The sequence below is a fragment of the Onychostoma macrolepis genome, chromosome 23, assembly GCF_012432095.1.
Source record: "Onychostoma macrolepis isolate SWU-2019 chromosome 23, ASM1243209v1, whole genome shotgun sequence".
In the NCBI taxonomy this organism is placed as follows: Eukaryota; Metazoa; Chordata; class Actinopteri; order Cypriniformes; family Cyprinidae; genus Onychostoma; species Onychostoma macrolepis.
The window spans coordinates 24,200,007-24,216,308 of NC_081177.1; the positions used below are offsets into that span (position 1 = coordinate 24,200,007).

At 35.9% G+C, this 16,302-nt stretch overlaps 2 protein-coding genes across 8 annotated transcripts in view; both read right to left on the bottom strand.

Annotated features, from left to right (window-relative positions):
* The window catches only part of mybpha (myosin binding protein Ha), a 43,492-nt gene extending 39,343 nt beyond the window's left edge, over positions 1-4,149 (bottom strand). The window contains exons 1-4 of one of the 2 annotated variants that reach the window (XM_058762684.1): positions 3,739-4,149; positions 1,875-1,919; positions 1,573-1,644; positions 364-495 (exon numbers count right to left, since the gene is read on the bottom strand). In XM_058762684.1, coding sequence (XP_058618667.1) covers positions 364-495; positions 1,573-1,644; positions 1,875-1,919; positions 3,739-3,934 — 445 coding nt within the window. In that variant the 5' untranslated portion in view covers positions 3,935-4,149. The remainder of the gene's footprint in view (positions 1-363; positions 496-1,572; positions 1,645-1,874; positions 1,920-3,738) is intronic. The other variant, XM_058762685.1, reaches the window with a different exon arrangement.
* Positions 1-16,302, bottom strand: part of LOC131531705 (hemicentin-1-like) — a 103,937-nt gene that overhangs the window by 69,686 nt on the left and 17,949 nt on the right. For 2 of the 6 annotated variants that reach the window (XM_058762681.1, XM_058762680.1), the window contains exons 20-27: positions 15,007-15,261; positions 13,350-13,613; positions 12,959-13,060; positions 12,181-12,237; positions 12,042-12,095; positions 11,793-11,861; positions 11,165-11,212; positions 9,244-10,397 (exon numbers count right to left, since the gene is read on the bottom strand). The exons of 3 other annotated variants lie outside the window; for them this stretch is intronic. In XM_058762681.1, the coding sequence (XP_058618664.1) occupies positions 10,390-10,397; positions 11,165-11,212; positions 11,793-11,861; positions 12,042-12,095; positions 12,181-12,237; positions 12,959-13,060; positions 13,350-13,613; positions 15,007-15,261 (857 nt within the window). In that variant the 3' untranslated portion in view covers positions 9,244-10,389. Of the gene's footprint in view, positions 1-9,243; positions 10,398-11,164; positions 11,213-11,792; positions 11,862-12,041; positions 12,096-12,180; positions 12,238-12,958; positions 13,061-13,349; positions 13,614-15,006; positions 15,262-16,302 lie in introns of those variants that run through there. One more of the 6 variants, XM_058762682.1, reaches the window with a different exon arrangement.

Sequence of the window (16,302 nt, forward strand, 5' to 3'; positions counted from 1 at the left end):
TCTCATCCAAAAGCTTGTGGATGTTATTATGGCAAACTACCCAGTTAAACGTCAAATATGAATTTCCAAACACACTAGTGGTGATGTCAGTTTACATCCACAAATCTAAATGTGGGGTGTGCAGATACGGTGACAGTTGGTTGAAAGCATCCCTTCCTAATAGGGAGACCTAGAGGAGCTAGCTATAAATCAGTCTGTGGTGACATCTCAAAGACAGGTGCTATATCAGACTGTCATATAACCTACTTTTCTGATGACATCTGATAGTTCAACATGGTTCAATTTCAAGAAGAAGGCACGGTGATTGAAACACTATCCCTCAGCCTAAAGAGCTTATCATAAATATTGAGAGGATATACATACATCCTTCTTTGCAGTATTCCATGGTATATCCATCCAGCCCAGAGCCAATATTCTCCGGGGATCTCCACTTAAGAGTGACTGAGGTATCATTGACATCATCCACACTGAGGATCTGAGGGGCACTTGTGGGCACTGCACACTCATTAGAGACATATATACAATGAATTCATAGTAGAAAAACACATGCATTTCTTTAGTATTGAAAATATTAAAAGAAGTATATGATGGATGGATGGATGGAAGGATTGATTTATTGATTGGGTAGATGGATGGATTGATAGAGCAGATGAATGGATGAATAGGTGGGGTTGATTCTTTGGATGAATTGCTTGGGTGGATTTGGTGGATGGGTGTGTGGATGAATGGATGATTGGGTGGATTTGTGGATGGATGGATTGATTGGGCTGATGGATGGATCAATGGGTGGGTAGACTGGTTAGATGGATGGATGATTGGGCAGATTCGATGGATGTATGGATGGATAGAGTGATTGATTGATTGATTTATTGTTTGGGTAGGTGGATGGATTGATAGGACAGATGAATGGATGAATAGGTGGGGTCAATTTTGTGGATGGATTGAGTGGATGGATTGATTGGGAAAATGGATAAATAGGTGGGGTCAATTTTGTGGATGGATTGAGTGGATGGATTGATTGGGCGAATGGATGGATGGGTAGGTGAGATTGGGTGGATGGATGGATTGATTGGGTGGATTTGGTCGATGTGTGCATGGATGGACGGATGATTGGGTGGAGTCGTGGATAGGTGGATTGATTGGGTGGATGGATGAATAGGTGGGGTTAATTTTGTAGATGGATTGATTGGGCAAATGGATGGATGGGTAAATGAGATTGGGTTGATGGATGGGGATGGATGGTTTGGGTGGATGGATTGATTGATTGGGTGGATTTGGTGGATGTGTGCATGGATAGATGGATGATTGAGTGGATTCGTGGATCAGTGGATTGATTAGGTGAATGGATGGATGGATGGATGGATGGGTAAGTAAGGTTGGGTGAATGGATGGGGATGTATGGATTGGGTGGATAGATTGGGTGGGTAGGTGGATGGATGGGTAGATTGGGTGGATGAATGATTGATTGGGTGGGTGTGTGGATTTATGGGTGGATGGCTGAATAGGATGGAGGGATGGATGGATGCTTGTGTGGGTGGTTGAATGGACGGATTTGGTGAATGGATGATTTACCTGCTGGAGGAGGTGGTGTTGGTGCTTTAGGTGGCTCTTCTACAGGCGCAGCTTCAGCAGGAGCAGGAGCAGCTGACAAACAAATATGCAGGAATATTAGGATTCAGAGTTTGATTCATTCACACGCATCAACGATTTTACTGCTATATGTCAATAAAATCACACAAAAAACACAATCAAAGCATTTGAGAATGAACTTTATGAATTTTCTTTTTCTGAAGGGTGTATCTCACATTATAAAGCAACTGGATCCAAACTGAAATGGAATAATTAAAACTCATGACCAAACCAAAATGATTTACCCTCAGCTGGAGCATCAGTGGAGGGAGCAGCTTCCTCAGCAGGGCCTGATAGCAAATCATTAGACTTCCATTAGTGCAGTGCCACTCTGGAGATATCGCTAGATTAGTACTGTTTAGAATAAGCTTTTTTTTTTTTTTTTTTTTTTAGTAATAGTAGTTTAGAGTCATGGAGCAACAGCTGCAGTAATAGCACCTTCTTCCACAGCACAAACTTCGGCAGATATATGTATTCTTACTTACCTCAACCTAACATAACCTCCCCCTCATGCAGTGGTCACACTGGTTTCCTTGGCAGCAACTGAAGACGTTAATGAAAAGTCAGGCGAAAAGTCACACCATTTCATTTCAGCATGCAGTGAGACACGCTCATCAACCACAGCCTGTTGTAGCATTGGCTGACAGCACACATTGTTGGTGATCAGTGGTTTTTGCACTCAGCAGGCCACCAGTTTACTGAAGATGCAACATTTTATCTGATAGATGACTGCTGGGAGAATCAGTCTTTGTAAAATGATAAAATCTGATCAATGTTAAGGTATCAAGATTGGCAAAGAGATCAAACAAAATGCAGAGGAGTTTTTGATCTTGAGATGTGGGTTAATGTAAAATGTAACATTTGAAAACTGAAAATTAAACATGATTTAAATGATTTAGTGAGATGATAAAATGTTATTTGTTTTCTTGCAAAACCTAAATCATTTCAACAGGGTAATAGTCATTCATTTAGTGGCCTGTGCTGAGGTTTCGTCTTAAGGGGCAGCAGTTTAACCCCGAGCAGCAGGGGCAGAGGCTAGTGTTACATGTTAAATAAATGTTAGAAGATGTTACGTACACGTTAGAGGAAGATATGAATTACAATGCTGCTGTAAGACAAGGCACAAGGATCAAATCACAGGTGCTTCCTGTTTAATTCATTTGCTTCTCTGGAAACTCTGGGGTTAGACACATATTAGGGAAACTTCTACACACATCTATAATAATTAGTATATTTAGTTTTGTGACAGTTCAGGCTATCTATTACAAGTAATTATTGTAATGCCAACACCTAAGTTATCTTTTTACAAGAACTTATCTTCTAGCATTATGTGGATGTTTAGAAAATTCAGTTTTCCTAAATCCAAAAGAAAAGAAAAAAAAACTAAAAACAGCTGCACAAAAGGATAATTTAATCATATAGCCTTAGTCGCTGCCAACAATGATAGATTTAATACAGTATATGCTACAATAATAAAGATTTAGTATTTAGATATACCATTAGACACTAGTAAGTAAGTAAGTAAATATATACTACTACTACTAGCTACCTGGAAAAAAATCAGCATTTATTTTAGAGAATTGTATTCATTATATTATTCATTACCATTTTACATATACATATATAGGTACACACAAAATATATATAGACACACACACACACACACAAAATAAAATCTAAAAATAAAAACTGATTGTTGAATGAGAATAAAACTTTAATAGTAGGCTATTTCAATAAACAGCATTGGTAAATAACACTCTAAAATAACTTTGTAGTAACTTTGGTGTTTTGGCAGATTACCATGGTAAATGATAGCTAAACACGTCGTCAGATTCCTAGTGAAATGGGTGGAAGTAACGCATGTTGTTCATTAGAGGGCGTGTGCGAATCCTCCACACAACTGAGGAGACTTTTATTCTTTCATTAAAATAACAGCTGATAGACGTCCATGAACAATATAATTTATTATGACAGTTAAGGTGAGTAGAAATTGTACAGTTTACATTATATTGCGACGAATTGTTCTTTTAAATGAAATGTTGTAGGGTTAGGCACACTTTGAGGTGTATGTTGTTTAAATAAAGAGCAGCGTTCAGATGCGTGGAGTACCTTCAGCAGCAGGTGCCTCGGCAGCGGGAGCGGTTTCCGCCACGGCCGCTTCAGCGGGAGCTTCTACCGGCGCCGCTTCAGCGGGAGGCGCCTCGGCGGGGGCAGCCTCGGGCACGGGCGCCGGCTCTGCTGGCTTCTCCTCTTTTGGAGCAGCCTTCTTGGCTGACTTTTTGATAGGTGCTGGTTTGGCTGGCATGATGCTTGGGAAAAACTCAACAGGACGGCCGGTCTTTGAAATGGCAATGTCTTTTGGGACGTTCAATTTATACCGCCTCTGAGTATGGACCTTCGGGACTCCTCCTCTTCTTTAAATAGCCTTGATAAATCTGTTCTTATCAACTCAGGAATAACCCTAAACGGGTCTTACCTCATTACTCAAACTAATAGTATTGCTTAACTCAGTATCATGTAGCTTTCCGTGCCTAAATATTTCTGACTCTAATTAACTTTTTTTTTTTTTTTCATTTTTAATATAACTCCTTTTAATTTTAATCCAAGTTTTTTTTTTTTTTTTTTTTTTTTTTGGCGCCCTCTTTTGTCTAAAATTGCAAATGCAAAGTGCGGTCTATAGGCTATTGCAGTTACAAAATTCAGACAGTAGAGGGAGACAAACCTAAAAATATATTTTATAATAGGAAACATGAGTTGAGAGTTTATTGATAAAAAAAAAAATAACACACAAACAGCTGTCATGTTTTGTATGTTGGTTCAAGGTTGGCATCATCTGAGGTCCTCTGAGGGGTTGGCATCATCTCTTCTCAGGTGTTCGGTCATCTCAGATTTTCGTTAAGGATTGGATCCAGGCTGAAGTTTGTGTAATTCCTGTAACCTTGGGTTGCCAATCCCATGGCAGAAACAGAAAAGCAAAATAGAGAAAAATTAGCGTAGCTGTTGTTCAAACCAAGCAGAGAATGTGCATTTGATCAGATATAACTTAAGTAGCCTACAAGATTATGAGATGCATTATGTGAATGCTTGGCTGAAGAGATGTGTCTTTAATCTTGATTTAAACAGAGAGAGAGAGAGTGTGTGTCTGAACCCCGAACGTTATCAGGAAGTTTATTCCAGAGTTTGAGAGCCAAATGCGAAAAAGCTCTACCTCCTTTAGTGGACATTTTCTATCTATATTTGCTATCCTTGTGGGGACTTGCCATAGGCGTAATGGTTTTTATACTGTACAGACCGTATATTCTATTGCCCTACACCAACCCTACACCTAAACCTACCCCTTACAGGAAACTTTCTGCATTTTTAGATTTTCAAAAAACTTCATTCTGTGTGATTTATTAGCTTGTTTACCCGTGGGGACCTCAATTTAGGTCCCCGCTGTGACACGAGTCTGTGTGTATTCAGGTTTAAGTCCCCACCTGAATAGAAAAACAGGCACACACACACACAAAACAGGGTATTTAAAAGCTGAGCACTAAAAAGCTGTTTCAGATAAGTCTCAGAGAAACACTGTGAGCTATTTAGTCATTGTGTATTTTTCCTTCATTTATGACATGTCGCCCTCTACTGGTCGGAAAGCATATAAACTTGCGCAAAAGTGGCTGATGGCTTTGTAATACATCACTCACTGTATCATTTTGATTAAAAAAAAGGAACTTTTAACATTTGATAACTTTTGCTGTAGATGTTTTAATAGCTTAATTATCAATGTTACTGCCATTTTTATTACTCTTTATTTCTCTCTGTTTTAATAATAAACATTTTTTATTATATTATATTATATATTTGTTTTATTGTAATAAAGTATTCATAAACTGAGAATCTAAAATTCCCTTGATATTTTGACATATAAGAGGTCATTGCACTATAAAAACATACTGTAAGCTTCAGAACTCAAAACTTTCTCGTTTAAAAACAGCTTATATTGAAGGCAGTCTGCCAAAATGACAGCTTGTGGATTGTATCACTCTATGATGTAATAGTGTGACTAAACACCACCTCTGCAAAAGATGATCAACGCCTGCTTCTACATCACTGACTGTTTAGCCCCGCCCACTGGTTGTCACGTGTAGTGTAAGCAATGAGAGGCGAATGCAGAGGCCCGTTTTAGAAAGGAGGTTAAGTGAAAACTCTGAGTATGTTAACCCTGAAATGAAGGAAAGTGTTTTCGTGTTTCAGAATGGGAGGTTTGTCAAACCCGGGAAAGCAGGGTAAGTCATGCCCGTTTCTGAAAGAGAGGTAACTTATACTCAGTGTCAGTTACCATGATAACTTACTCTGTGAACCTAACCTGGTCGTGAGCAGGTTTTCTTCGTTAAACCCAGAGTTTCTTTTGGTCTCCACCCCCTTTTTAAATGCTTTTCGCAGTGCATTTGACTTAAAACAAGAAAAATAATCTTAATGCAAATGGAAACAAGATTATTTTCTTACCCCATTGGCAGATAATTTTCAAAATAAGACAAATACACTTAAAAGACTAAATACCTAATGTCATTTTTCTTATTTAAGATTTTATTTAAGGATTTTTAGATATTTTGATTGGAAACAACAAGACAAAAATACTAAGAAAAGCATTTTTTTTTTTTTTTTGCAGTTGCAGTTGCAGTACAGTACATTTATTCTTTGCACATATTTTTGTCATGCAGACACTGTGAAAGTGACAAAAACGGCAAGTTTTTTTAGGATCCTGTGTATGATGAGGCTGCATTCATTTGTGGGGAGTTACATTTACTATTATTTTGATATTTATTTATTTATTTATTTGCCATATCCACATGCATATTTATTTGAGCGGTTCCATTTTTAAATAGTAGTTTTCTATGTAACATCAGGGATGCAGAGCACATTAGTAAGGCCAATGTATGCAGAGCTACTTTCTCACTTTCTGAGAATTGTTGTGTAGTTTCTGGAGCACAAACCCTTTGAAAATGAAGCTGATTACTGAATAGGACGGAAGAATGCCAGATGGAAGGGTAGTTCGAAATATATGCTGTAACCACCACCACAGCTGTTAAATTTATTTGGTCATCTTTATTTCCTACAAACACAAAAGCAACAATTATTCTTTTTCCTGTTGGATATTAATTTTCTTCCAATACTTGACCATCTCCTCTTTATCTGTCCATGGTGTTGGTGCAGGTTCTCCCCCAGCCTCTGCCTTCTTGGCAGAAGTCAGATGTTCATTTCATTACTTTCATTATATTAGTTGAATATTAGTTCAATAATTTACAGTTTTCAACTTGATATTATAATGATTAAGAACTCAAGAGTTTCCCATTTCACAGTAAGTTGACTTGGAGTTCAAGTTTTAACTCAGAGTTGGTTGAACCTCCTTATTGAAACGGGCCCCAGATCTATAGAAACACAACAACTGATTAAAATCTACCTTTAGCTCTAGACTTTTGATTTCTGTTGAGGTCCCCGTGACATGAATTTATGTATGATTGGCTAATCAGCCAAAACACCCAGTTCTTTTCTATGAATTGTTTTCTGATAGATCTTTTTTGATCACTAAAATAGATCTTTTTGATCACCATGTTAGTATTGAAATGAATAAAAGGACAGAAAGTAAACTACTGTATTTTGAGGTCTACTCTTTTGTTGTTGTGGTGTGAGCCAGCACTTACTCCTGCCAGATGTGAAATAAGAGATGTTAGTATTATTGTTCCAGGAGCTGATTTATAACTGTATTTAATTATATATTAGCTATATATTATACTATTGTTGTAGTCTTATTCAAGACATAGACATTTTTTATTTTCTTGCTAGCTACTACTACTAGCATCATTTATAAACAAAATTTCTTTTTGCCATTTTTTTTTCTGAGTCTAGAGGCATTAAAACGTAACGTAAATATTAATAAACAGTGGAATTTAATAAAAAAAAAGAATGCACTGTTAATTATTAACAATTAGAAAACAAGGATTGTTGTAGCATACTTGTTTATTTAAATGTAAATAATCCACAACAAAACACTTAAAACCATCTTAATAGGAAAAAATATATTTTAACAAAAGATCTCCAATAATAATAATAAAAAGTAAGCATATGCCACTCACACAGATGAAAAAAAAAAAGAAAAGCTTTTGTTCAATATGCAAGTAAATTACAATAACAAAACAATCTGGTAGATGTATTATAATCAACACTTTTTGTTTTCTATGGTGTTGTGTTGTAATATTTGCAGAGGTGGAAAGAATACGAAAATATTCTACTCAAGTAAAAGTACCATTACATTAATGAAATTTTACTTAAGTACAAGTAAAAGTACCAGTTTAAAAATCTGCTCAAGTAAAAGTAAAAAGTAGCTCATTTAAAATTTACTCAGAGTAAAAATTACTTCGTTACTTTTTAAAAGTGGGAGGGATGCAAAACTGGGATAGGCCAAGGGCGTCAAACTCAGTTCCTGCAGGGCCAAAGCCCTACACAGTTTAGATATAACCCTAATTAAACACATCTGATCCAGCTAATCTAATCATTTAGGCTTATTTGAAAACTACATGGTATGTGTGTTGGAGCAGGGCTGGAACTAAACTCGGCAGGGCTGCGGCTCTCCAGGAACTGAGTTTGACACCCCTGGGATAGGCCTATACATTTCAAACTAGTTGTTTTTAATTAAAGGAATCAGTTATTTAGAATAATAAGACATTTGGGCTGTTCCCAGGCAAATTAAATCAGTATCAACAAAATTCATCTTTGCAATGCAGAGGAAACACAGAAGCTTCATCTGAAGTAGCATGTATGTATTTACACACTGTTTAATGCAGGACATGAATGCATTTGACCTGCAGTTACAAATGCAGAAATAATGTTTTGATAAATAAGACATAAAATGTTGAATACGCGTTTGAAATTATATATATATAAAAATAAAAAAAAGATACTTTAAATGTGACATTAATACCGCCAGTCGGTGTCAGCAAGTCACTGGTAATAAGTGAGCCATTGCGATTGAAAAGAATCATTTAAACAGTTGATTCATTCAGGAACGAAATACCGTCATTGCTCAGATATGCAAAACTGTGCTATGGTAGCTGTGTTTGGAATTATTTTTGTTGTCGAAATAGAGCAAAAACAGGCAATAATGGTGTTTCTTAATTGAACTATTGTAAAAAATCTATATGTAATCATGCTGATTTTTGGAGAAAAAAACGGCACTCTTCGTGTGATATTGATTTACTATATGACATTTTTTGCCCCTATATCTTTGTGATGAATCCGTTCTATGGACTTCCGTTCACTCACCACCAGAGGTCACTCGCTCACTACATTGACTCTTGCACTACACTACTGTTGCACGTCACCCCAGACTACAATTCCCATCATCCATTGCATGTGTAATATGTTAGCACTTAGACAAGGTCCGTGATTGTTAGAGAACAATACTCGGCGATCTGACTGAGGAAGTCCATGGCTTAAGTAAAGCATGTGATGGGAATCAGCTGTGTGATCAGTGCAATCAGCTGTGTGTGTGTGTCGTCAGTGCAATGGATGATGGGAATTGTAGTCTGGGGGTGATGTGCAACAGTAGTGTAGTGCAAGAGTCAATGTGGTGAGCGAGTGACCTCTGGTGGTGAGTGAACGGAAGTCCATGGACCGGATTTATGACAATCTTCAATTTTGTGATCATTCTAAATGCATTTTAACAGACTGAATCACGCAGTGAAAGAACACACTCTAAATGCACATGCGCACTAGTCTAATCTACTAGACTTCACGGCACTCCAGGAGAGTTTTGTTTGTTTTTTGGCAAAATACTGATAATGTCAAATCGCACATCATTAAAACAACAATTACGATATCATCGCAGACGACTGGCTATAAATCGCACACCTTGCACCACAGTCTTTTTGGCTAATTTGTGCAAAACCTTTTGCTAAACTGTCAAAGCTTCACTTTAACCACCAATGCAACGATGCAAGTATTTACCTTTCCTCTACATGCTTGCGAAGGGTGTCGAGATTTTATAAACTGCTAGTTTGGCAACTCCCTAGGCAAACACAGCTTACACTGCATAATAGAGCATACACATGGCCAGGGGTTCGAGTTCAACTTCAGGGTTTGGTTTTCAGCTGGGTCTGCACCATAACTTCCTGTCATGTCCGTCTGAATCTTTCTTGTGATTTTTTAGCGCCAGTTTGTTCTCCTGCCCATTATTTACTGCAGTAGTTTCCAGGGAACCATTTTTTTTTTTTTTTACTCAGTAATAAATGTGTTTTAAAATGTAGTAAAGTACAATACTTCAAACAAAATATAGGCTACTTAAGTAAAAGTAAAATTACAGATTTTAAAAATTACTTTAAAAAGTAGAAGTACACAAAAAAGCTACTCAATTACAATAACGCGAGTAAATGTACTTCGTTACTTTCCACCTCTGAATATTTGCAATATGTATGTACAGATATATACAGAAATATTTTTTTTCTTCTGATAATTGTAATTTCTCGCTGTCCGTTATTCATCTCCCCCTATAATCACCCCCTACAAGTCTTCATTTACAGCTATATGTCTCCACAACACTGCAGTTCAGTTCTACATTTTTAAAAACTGTAAACAAGCTGGTTTTTAGCTTTTAAAAGTGCAGCTGCTACTAGACAAAGTGACGTGGTAATGCAGTCATTTTAAAATAAGCATATGTAATTTAGCTGTGCCTCAGTGCAAATACAGAAACTCCATCATGATGGTGATTGCTGGGAAAACGGTTCAGAGTCCTGGAGAGGCAGAAATATGACAGTAAGCTCAAAATCTGGTTTCATGGGTGTATCACACATTAAATTGTTTATCTCATACTTTAAGCTCATACTTTGGTAATTACTTGTTAGTAGTCATGTTTTGAGATTCCACACTGTACATTTGGAACCCTTTTTTATTTGCATTTACAGGGATAATTTACATGATTACTATGTTTTTATGACTGTACAAAGTGCATAAATATTATGCATAATATTTAATAAAATCATTGAGGCAGTCTGTTTCGAAACAACTTGACATTGCACTGGGCTTCAAAATACTGTTTAACCCCAAAGATAACTTTTCAGTCCCATTACTACAAAAAGTACAAAATGCAATTAAAATAGTGCAGTTTAACTATAGGGTTATTATAGTTAACTAAAACCATAAAAAAAAAAAAAAATGTTGCATGAAATAAAATGAACTTTAATGGAAATAAAACAAAATCTAAAAAAAAAAAACTTCACATTGAAATAAAAATAAAATATAATAAAATAAGATTAAAAAAATGAAAGGAAATGAAATAAAATGATTAAAAACTATATGGATATATATATATATATATATATATATATATATATATATAACTAATACAGAAGACAGAAAGACAAAAAACAAATAGACTACTAAAACTTTAACAAAAATCAAATGAAAACAGAAAATATAAAAATGAAAACTAATTCAAAATATGAATTAAAGCTATAATGGTTTCTCAATGATACTACAATAACACTGAATTTAACTTTACCTTTAAATGACGTGAGGCCATTGGCTTCTGACGCTGGTGTGTCTTCATCTTTAACAGAAAAATTGTGAGAGTCGTTTGTGATCATTTTCTAAAATTAGATTGTATAATAGACTCATAGCTCAGAAACATTACATAATCCTGTATTTGATGTATAAAAAGGAGAAATTTCGGTAACACTTTAGAATAGGGAACACTAATTCATTATTAACTATGACTTTTCCCTCAATAAATTACTAATTTGCTGCTTATTAATAGTTAGTAAGGTAGTTGTTAAGTTTAGGTATTGGGTAGGATTAGGGATGTAGAATAAGATCATGTAGAATAAGGCTTTAATATGTGCTTAATTAGTACCAATAAATGGCTAATATTCTAGTAATATACATGCCAATAAGCAACTAGTTAAGAGACCCTAAAATAAAGTGTTGCCGAAATTTCAATTAACCCTAAAACACAACGCAATGAAGTACAAAATTAAAAATACAGAAAAATAAAATTCCTTCCTATTAATACAGTACATTGTGACCTGTTTACAGAATTTTTTTTTTACAGTTTACTGTACAGCAAAATGATGCTTTCTGTTAAAATATTATGATATGATTTATAGATATACATTTGTTAGGTCTCTTACCTTTAATCACACAATCCTCATGAACAGCTGAAGCATGATCAGTGATCAGTTCATCTTTTTCCTGACATTCTGAATGATATCAGAGAGAGTGTGGTGATTACTTTTACAGTAGCTTAAAAACACAAAATCATACTTTTGGCTTGTAATACATGAAAAACGCCAGAGAATTTGTCACTTAATATTATTACAAAGTATAAGGTTTGCAAAATAGCAAACTGGTTTGATTGCAATGCCATTAAAAGCACATACCCTCCAGCTCTATTGGTATGCTGTCCATGTACTCTTTCATGGGCGAAGCAGTTTCTGCAGAGTAATCAAAGACCCATATAAATGTAAATGTGGAGAAATTTTACACATTCATGCACACACTGTACACTCCAAAACTTACGGTTCTTGGAGTCTGTCATTGAGAAAAACAGGTCCTCTGGTGCTGTTTCGTTTACCCCTTATGATAAGAAATGAACATTTATGTAAGAAATATTTACATGTAAAATGTAATTAAAAAAACAAACAAAAAAAACAAGCTAATGCTAAGTGTACAATGCTAAGTCTAAAACATAATGTTAGATAATCACAATAAATCAACCCTGATACATGATATCCGGTACATTGGACAGATCTTTTTAACCATTTAAGGTGTGATGTGACACCAAAGTCAAAGACTTTGACAACGCTATGAAAGATTTCTATTTCAAATAAATGCTGTTCTTTTTCTATTTATCAAAAAATCCTTAAAAATGTGTTAAAATGTTTCCACAAAAATATGATGCAGCTCAACTATTTTCAACAATGATAATAATCATGTTTCTTGGTCAGCAAATCATCATTACATCAATGGGTTAAGTGTTTAAAAGTCATTTTAAATTTTAGGGCAAGCAGCTATTTACTCTAAGTGTATTAGAGAGTAAATTGTGTTTACACTGAGTGTACATTATAGTAGACACTGTTTAAAACAACTGTAAATATCAACAAATAAAGCCGTGTTTACACTAACATAACTCAAACCAAGTGTAAACAGAAGTGGTACTATAGTATTTGTAGTAAGTCTAAGCAATGAGTGACACAAGGACAGTCATTGGTTCTTGGTGTAAATGCACACTGCATGCAAGACCAACAGCATAAAGAAGCTTAATTTCAGACGTATATGCATTATTTCCTGATTGTACCTGGTTTACGGGTGATTTTTAGAACGATGCATCCAATGATCAGGATTACAATACAGCAGACGAGACATCCTGAGATGGCCAGCAGTATTTTTCTTTTGAATACTGTAATAATAAGGGAAATGCACACATTTAGATAAAGTGAGTTAAAGCAACATATCCTCCAAACATTATATATTATATAGAAATAAGAGTTTTCTTGAAACATTTGATTTGTCTGTTTTGTCTGTCATGTTGACAGAATATGTATAATCTCACTGAAAAGAAAATCTAAAAACTAAAATTTTTGATTTCAAAAATCTTAAAAACATTCCAACATCGTTCTAATTCACAAGTTATTCACATCAATACACTGTGTGATACAGGTTTAATAGTAAATATTCCCATGACTCACTAATATTATTGGCTATGAAGCCTTCACTCAGAGCGGAGTACAGCGGTCTCACTGTATTAATTCCCTTGCACTTGAATTCACTTTTGACTGTTTCTTCATTTCCTGTCACTTTGATTACATCTGAGGATCCATTGAGCTGCTTTCCGTTCATGAACCAGGTGTAGTTCCACTGTCTGCCGTCTGAGACGTTACATCTCAGAGTCATATCACCAGTCATGATGTCGTTCAGTTCAGTCTCCAGACTCAGGAATGCAGGTGGACGAGCTAAGAGCAAAGTAATACGTTACTTTATCATTTTTAAATAAAATATATTTCACAGTGAGCCTTCTAATCAGTAGACCTTAGTCCTTTTACTTTTACCAGTTTTAGTAACTATTCAAACTTGTGAAATCACTACTTTACCATATATGTTCAAAGCATATCATTCAGTAGGCTAAACTACACTTTTAAAGTGATCCTGTCATCATTTACTCATCCTCATGTCGTTCCAAAACCTGTATGACTTACTTTCTTCTGTGGAGCATTAAAGGCAGGGTAGGTGATTTGGTTCAAAACATTTTTTGTTATGCCGGTTGAACGTGTCTTCACATCCCGACAGCAATCACTAAGTTAAGTGGTCTAAATGTATTTATATGTATTTATATCGTCTGTGGAAGTTGTAGGACAATAAAATGTTCATCCAATCATATTCCTTGGTCCGAAGGCTACTGTACCATAGGCTGTCCTACCTGCCTGTCAATGTATGTATTTGCATACCTATGCTCACTCTGTTCACGCAGACATGAGCACTGCGTGAGACACGTCATCAGCGCGTTCCATTAAAGGGATAGTTCACCCAAAAATGAAAATTCTGTCATCATTTACTCACCCTCAAGTAGTTCCAAACCTGTATGAATTTCTTTGTGCTGAACACAAAGGAAGATATTTTGAAGAAGGTTTGTAACTAGGCTGTTCTGGGGCACCATTGACTTCCAAAGTAGGAAAAAAAATACAGAGCAAATACAGCTCTGTTTCCCACATTCTTCAGAATATCTTCCTTTGTGTTCAGCAGAACAAAGACATTCATACAGGTTTGGAACTACTTGAGGGTGAGTAAATGATGACAGAATTTTCATTTTTGGGTGAACTATCCCTTTAAAGCTATTGCAGACCCAGCGAGATATAAGGTAATCTGACAGCTTTGCATTCAACCCTCCACCAGCGCCGTCTCTCATTGTGTTGCAGGTTAGTCTCTGGTCTGCCTGTGCCAGTTCATGTGTTTTGGAGGAGGCGTGGCTTTGGAGAGTGATTTGCAGGGAGGGTGGGATCTTATGCTTTCAAAGCTAGCTATATGAAATCACCTTCCCTAGCTTTAATGAAGACATTTTGAAAGTGAGTGGCATTCAAAACAACATTAGATTACTTTAGTATGGACAAAAGTGAGTACATTTTTAATTGATATCAAAATATCTTTTGTTTTCCACTGAAGAGGAAAGTCATACAGTACATGTCGAAAACAACAAGACATGAGAGTGAAATGATGACAGAATTGTCATGTTTTCTTTTTGAGTAAACTGTCCATGTCAGCTTATCATTTTAAACTTGTTTAGTGCACTGCCATGGTTATATCCTATAAATGAAATGGCCACAGGAGGTAGTTTATATGGACACAACTTACCTTCAGCTTGCACTTGTAGAGTCTCACTGTCCACTGAGAAGTCTCCTCTCTGTGCTTTGCAGTGATAGTCACCAGTGTCAGTACGAGATACTGAGTCGATGGTCAATTCTCGATTTGTGATCCAAAGTTTTGAGTCTTTATACCAGTGGTATTCCCAACCAACTCCTGACATGTTACAATGAAGCTGGACTCGTTCCTCAGTGTAGAACGAATCAAACCACTCATGTTTTGTAATGGTTGGGTTTGGTGTATTATCTAAGGGTCACAGAGGTAAAATTAGAAACAGTAGACCACCTTCAAACAAAAACTGCCTTGAGTTGCATGTGCTTGTTGTTCTAGATCTGGTGCTAAATTAACTGAGTTCAACATAACCAGAAAGCTGCAAACACACACTGATACTTTCCACTCAAGTTAAACCAGTCCACACTCAAGAACATAAATCATGACATAGTAGTAAATTAACTATTTGCATCTATTTGATTTATATATATATATATATATATATTTTTTTTTTTCTTTTTTTTCTTCTAAATGTATTGAATGCTTTACATGTAATAATGGATTTACTGATGATAATTAATTAAACCTGGTTATTCTGTATTTAATTACCATGTTGCACTGTGTGTCTGTTTCTCTTCAAAACACCAACTTAGAGTGCATAATGTTGGCTTTGATTGCTTCCGTTACATGAGAAATCTGACTGAAAGGATAAAGACCAGAAAATAACGGTAATTTTCATTTGTTATTTTATCTACAGCTCGTTAGATGTAGAATTCTGAAGTGAAATAAAGTAGCACTGTAAGATTGAATGAATTTGAATGAATTAATGTGTGAGAGAGAGAGAAAGAGAGAGAGAGAGCACAAGTGAGTAGCCTAATATTGAAGCTTGTTGGTTTAATTATAAAAACAGTTTGTAAGTTATCACCTCATTGCTGAGAAATATAATGTAGGATATGTGTGTTTAGACGTAGGTTGGATGTCCAGATATCGATTATCCGATTAAAATCCACATTTGGAAGTGGCCCAGATCGGATGCGAAACAATCGGATCTCGTGCGGATTTTTGTGTTTACATGTGTGCAACAAATTCCAATCTGTGTCAGATGTGAGCAAAAAAATTGTTGGGCCAGTGTAAATGTGTCAGTTCTCTGTCGTGTGTTTCCCGCCCTCTTGTGTCCATATATGGTTTTTCCTGTTCCTGTCCTTGTTAAGTGTGATTGTGTATGATTTCGTTCAGCTGTGTGTGTCTAATTATCATGTGTATTTAGTTCCTGCCTGTTTACTTCCTTTTCATCTG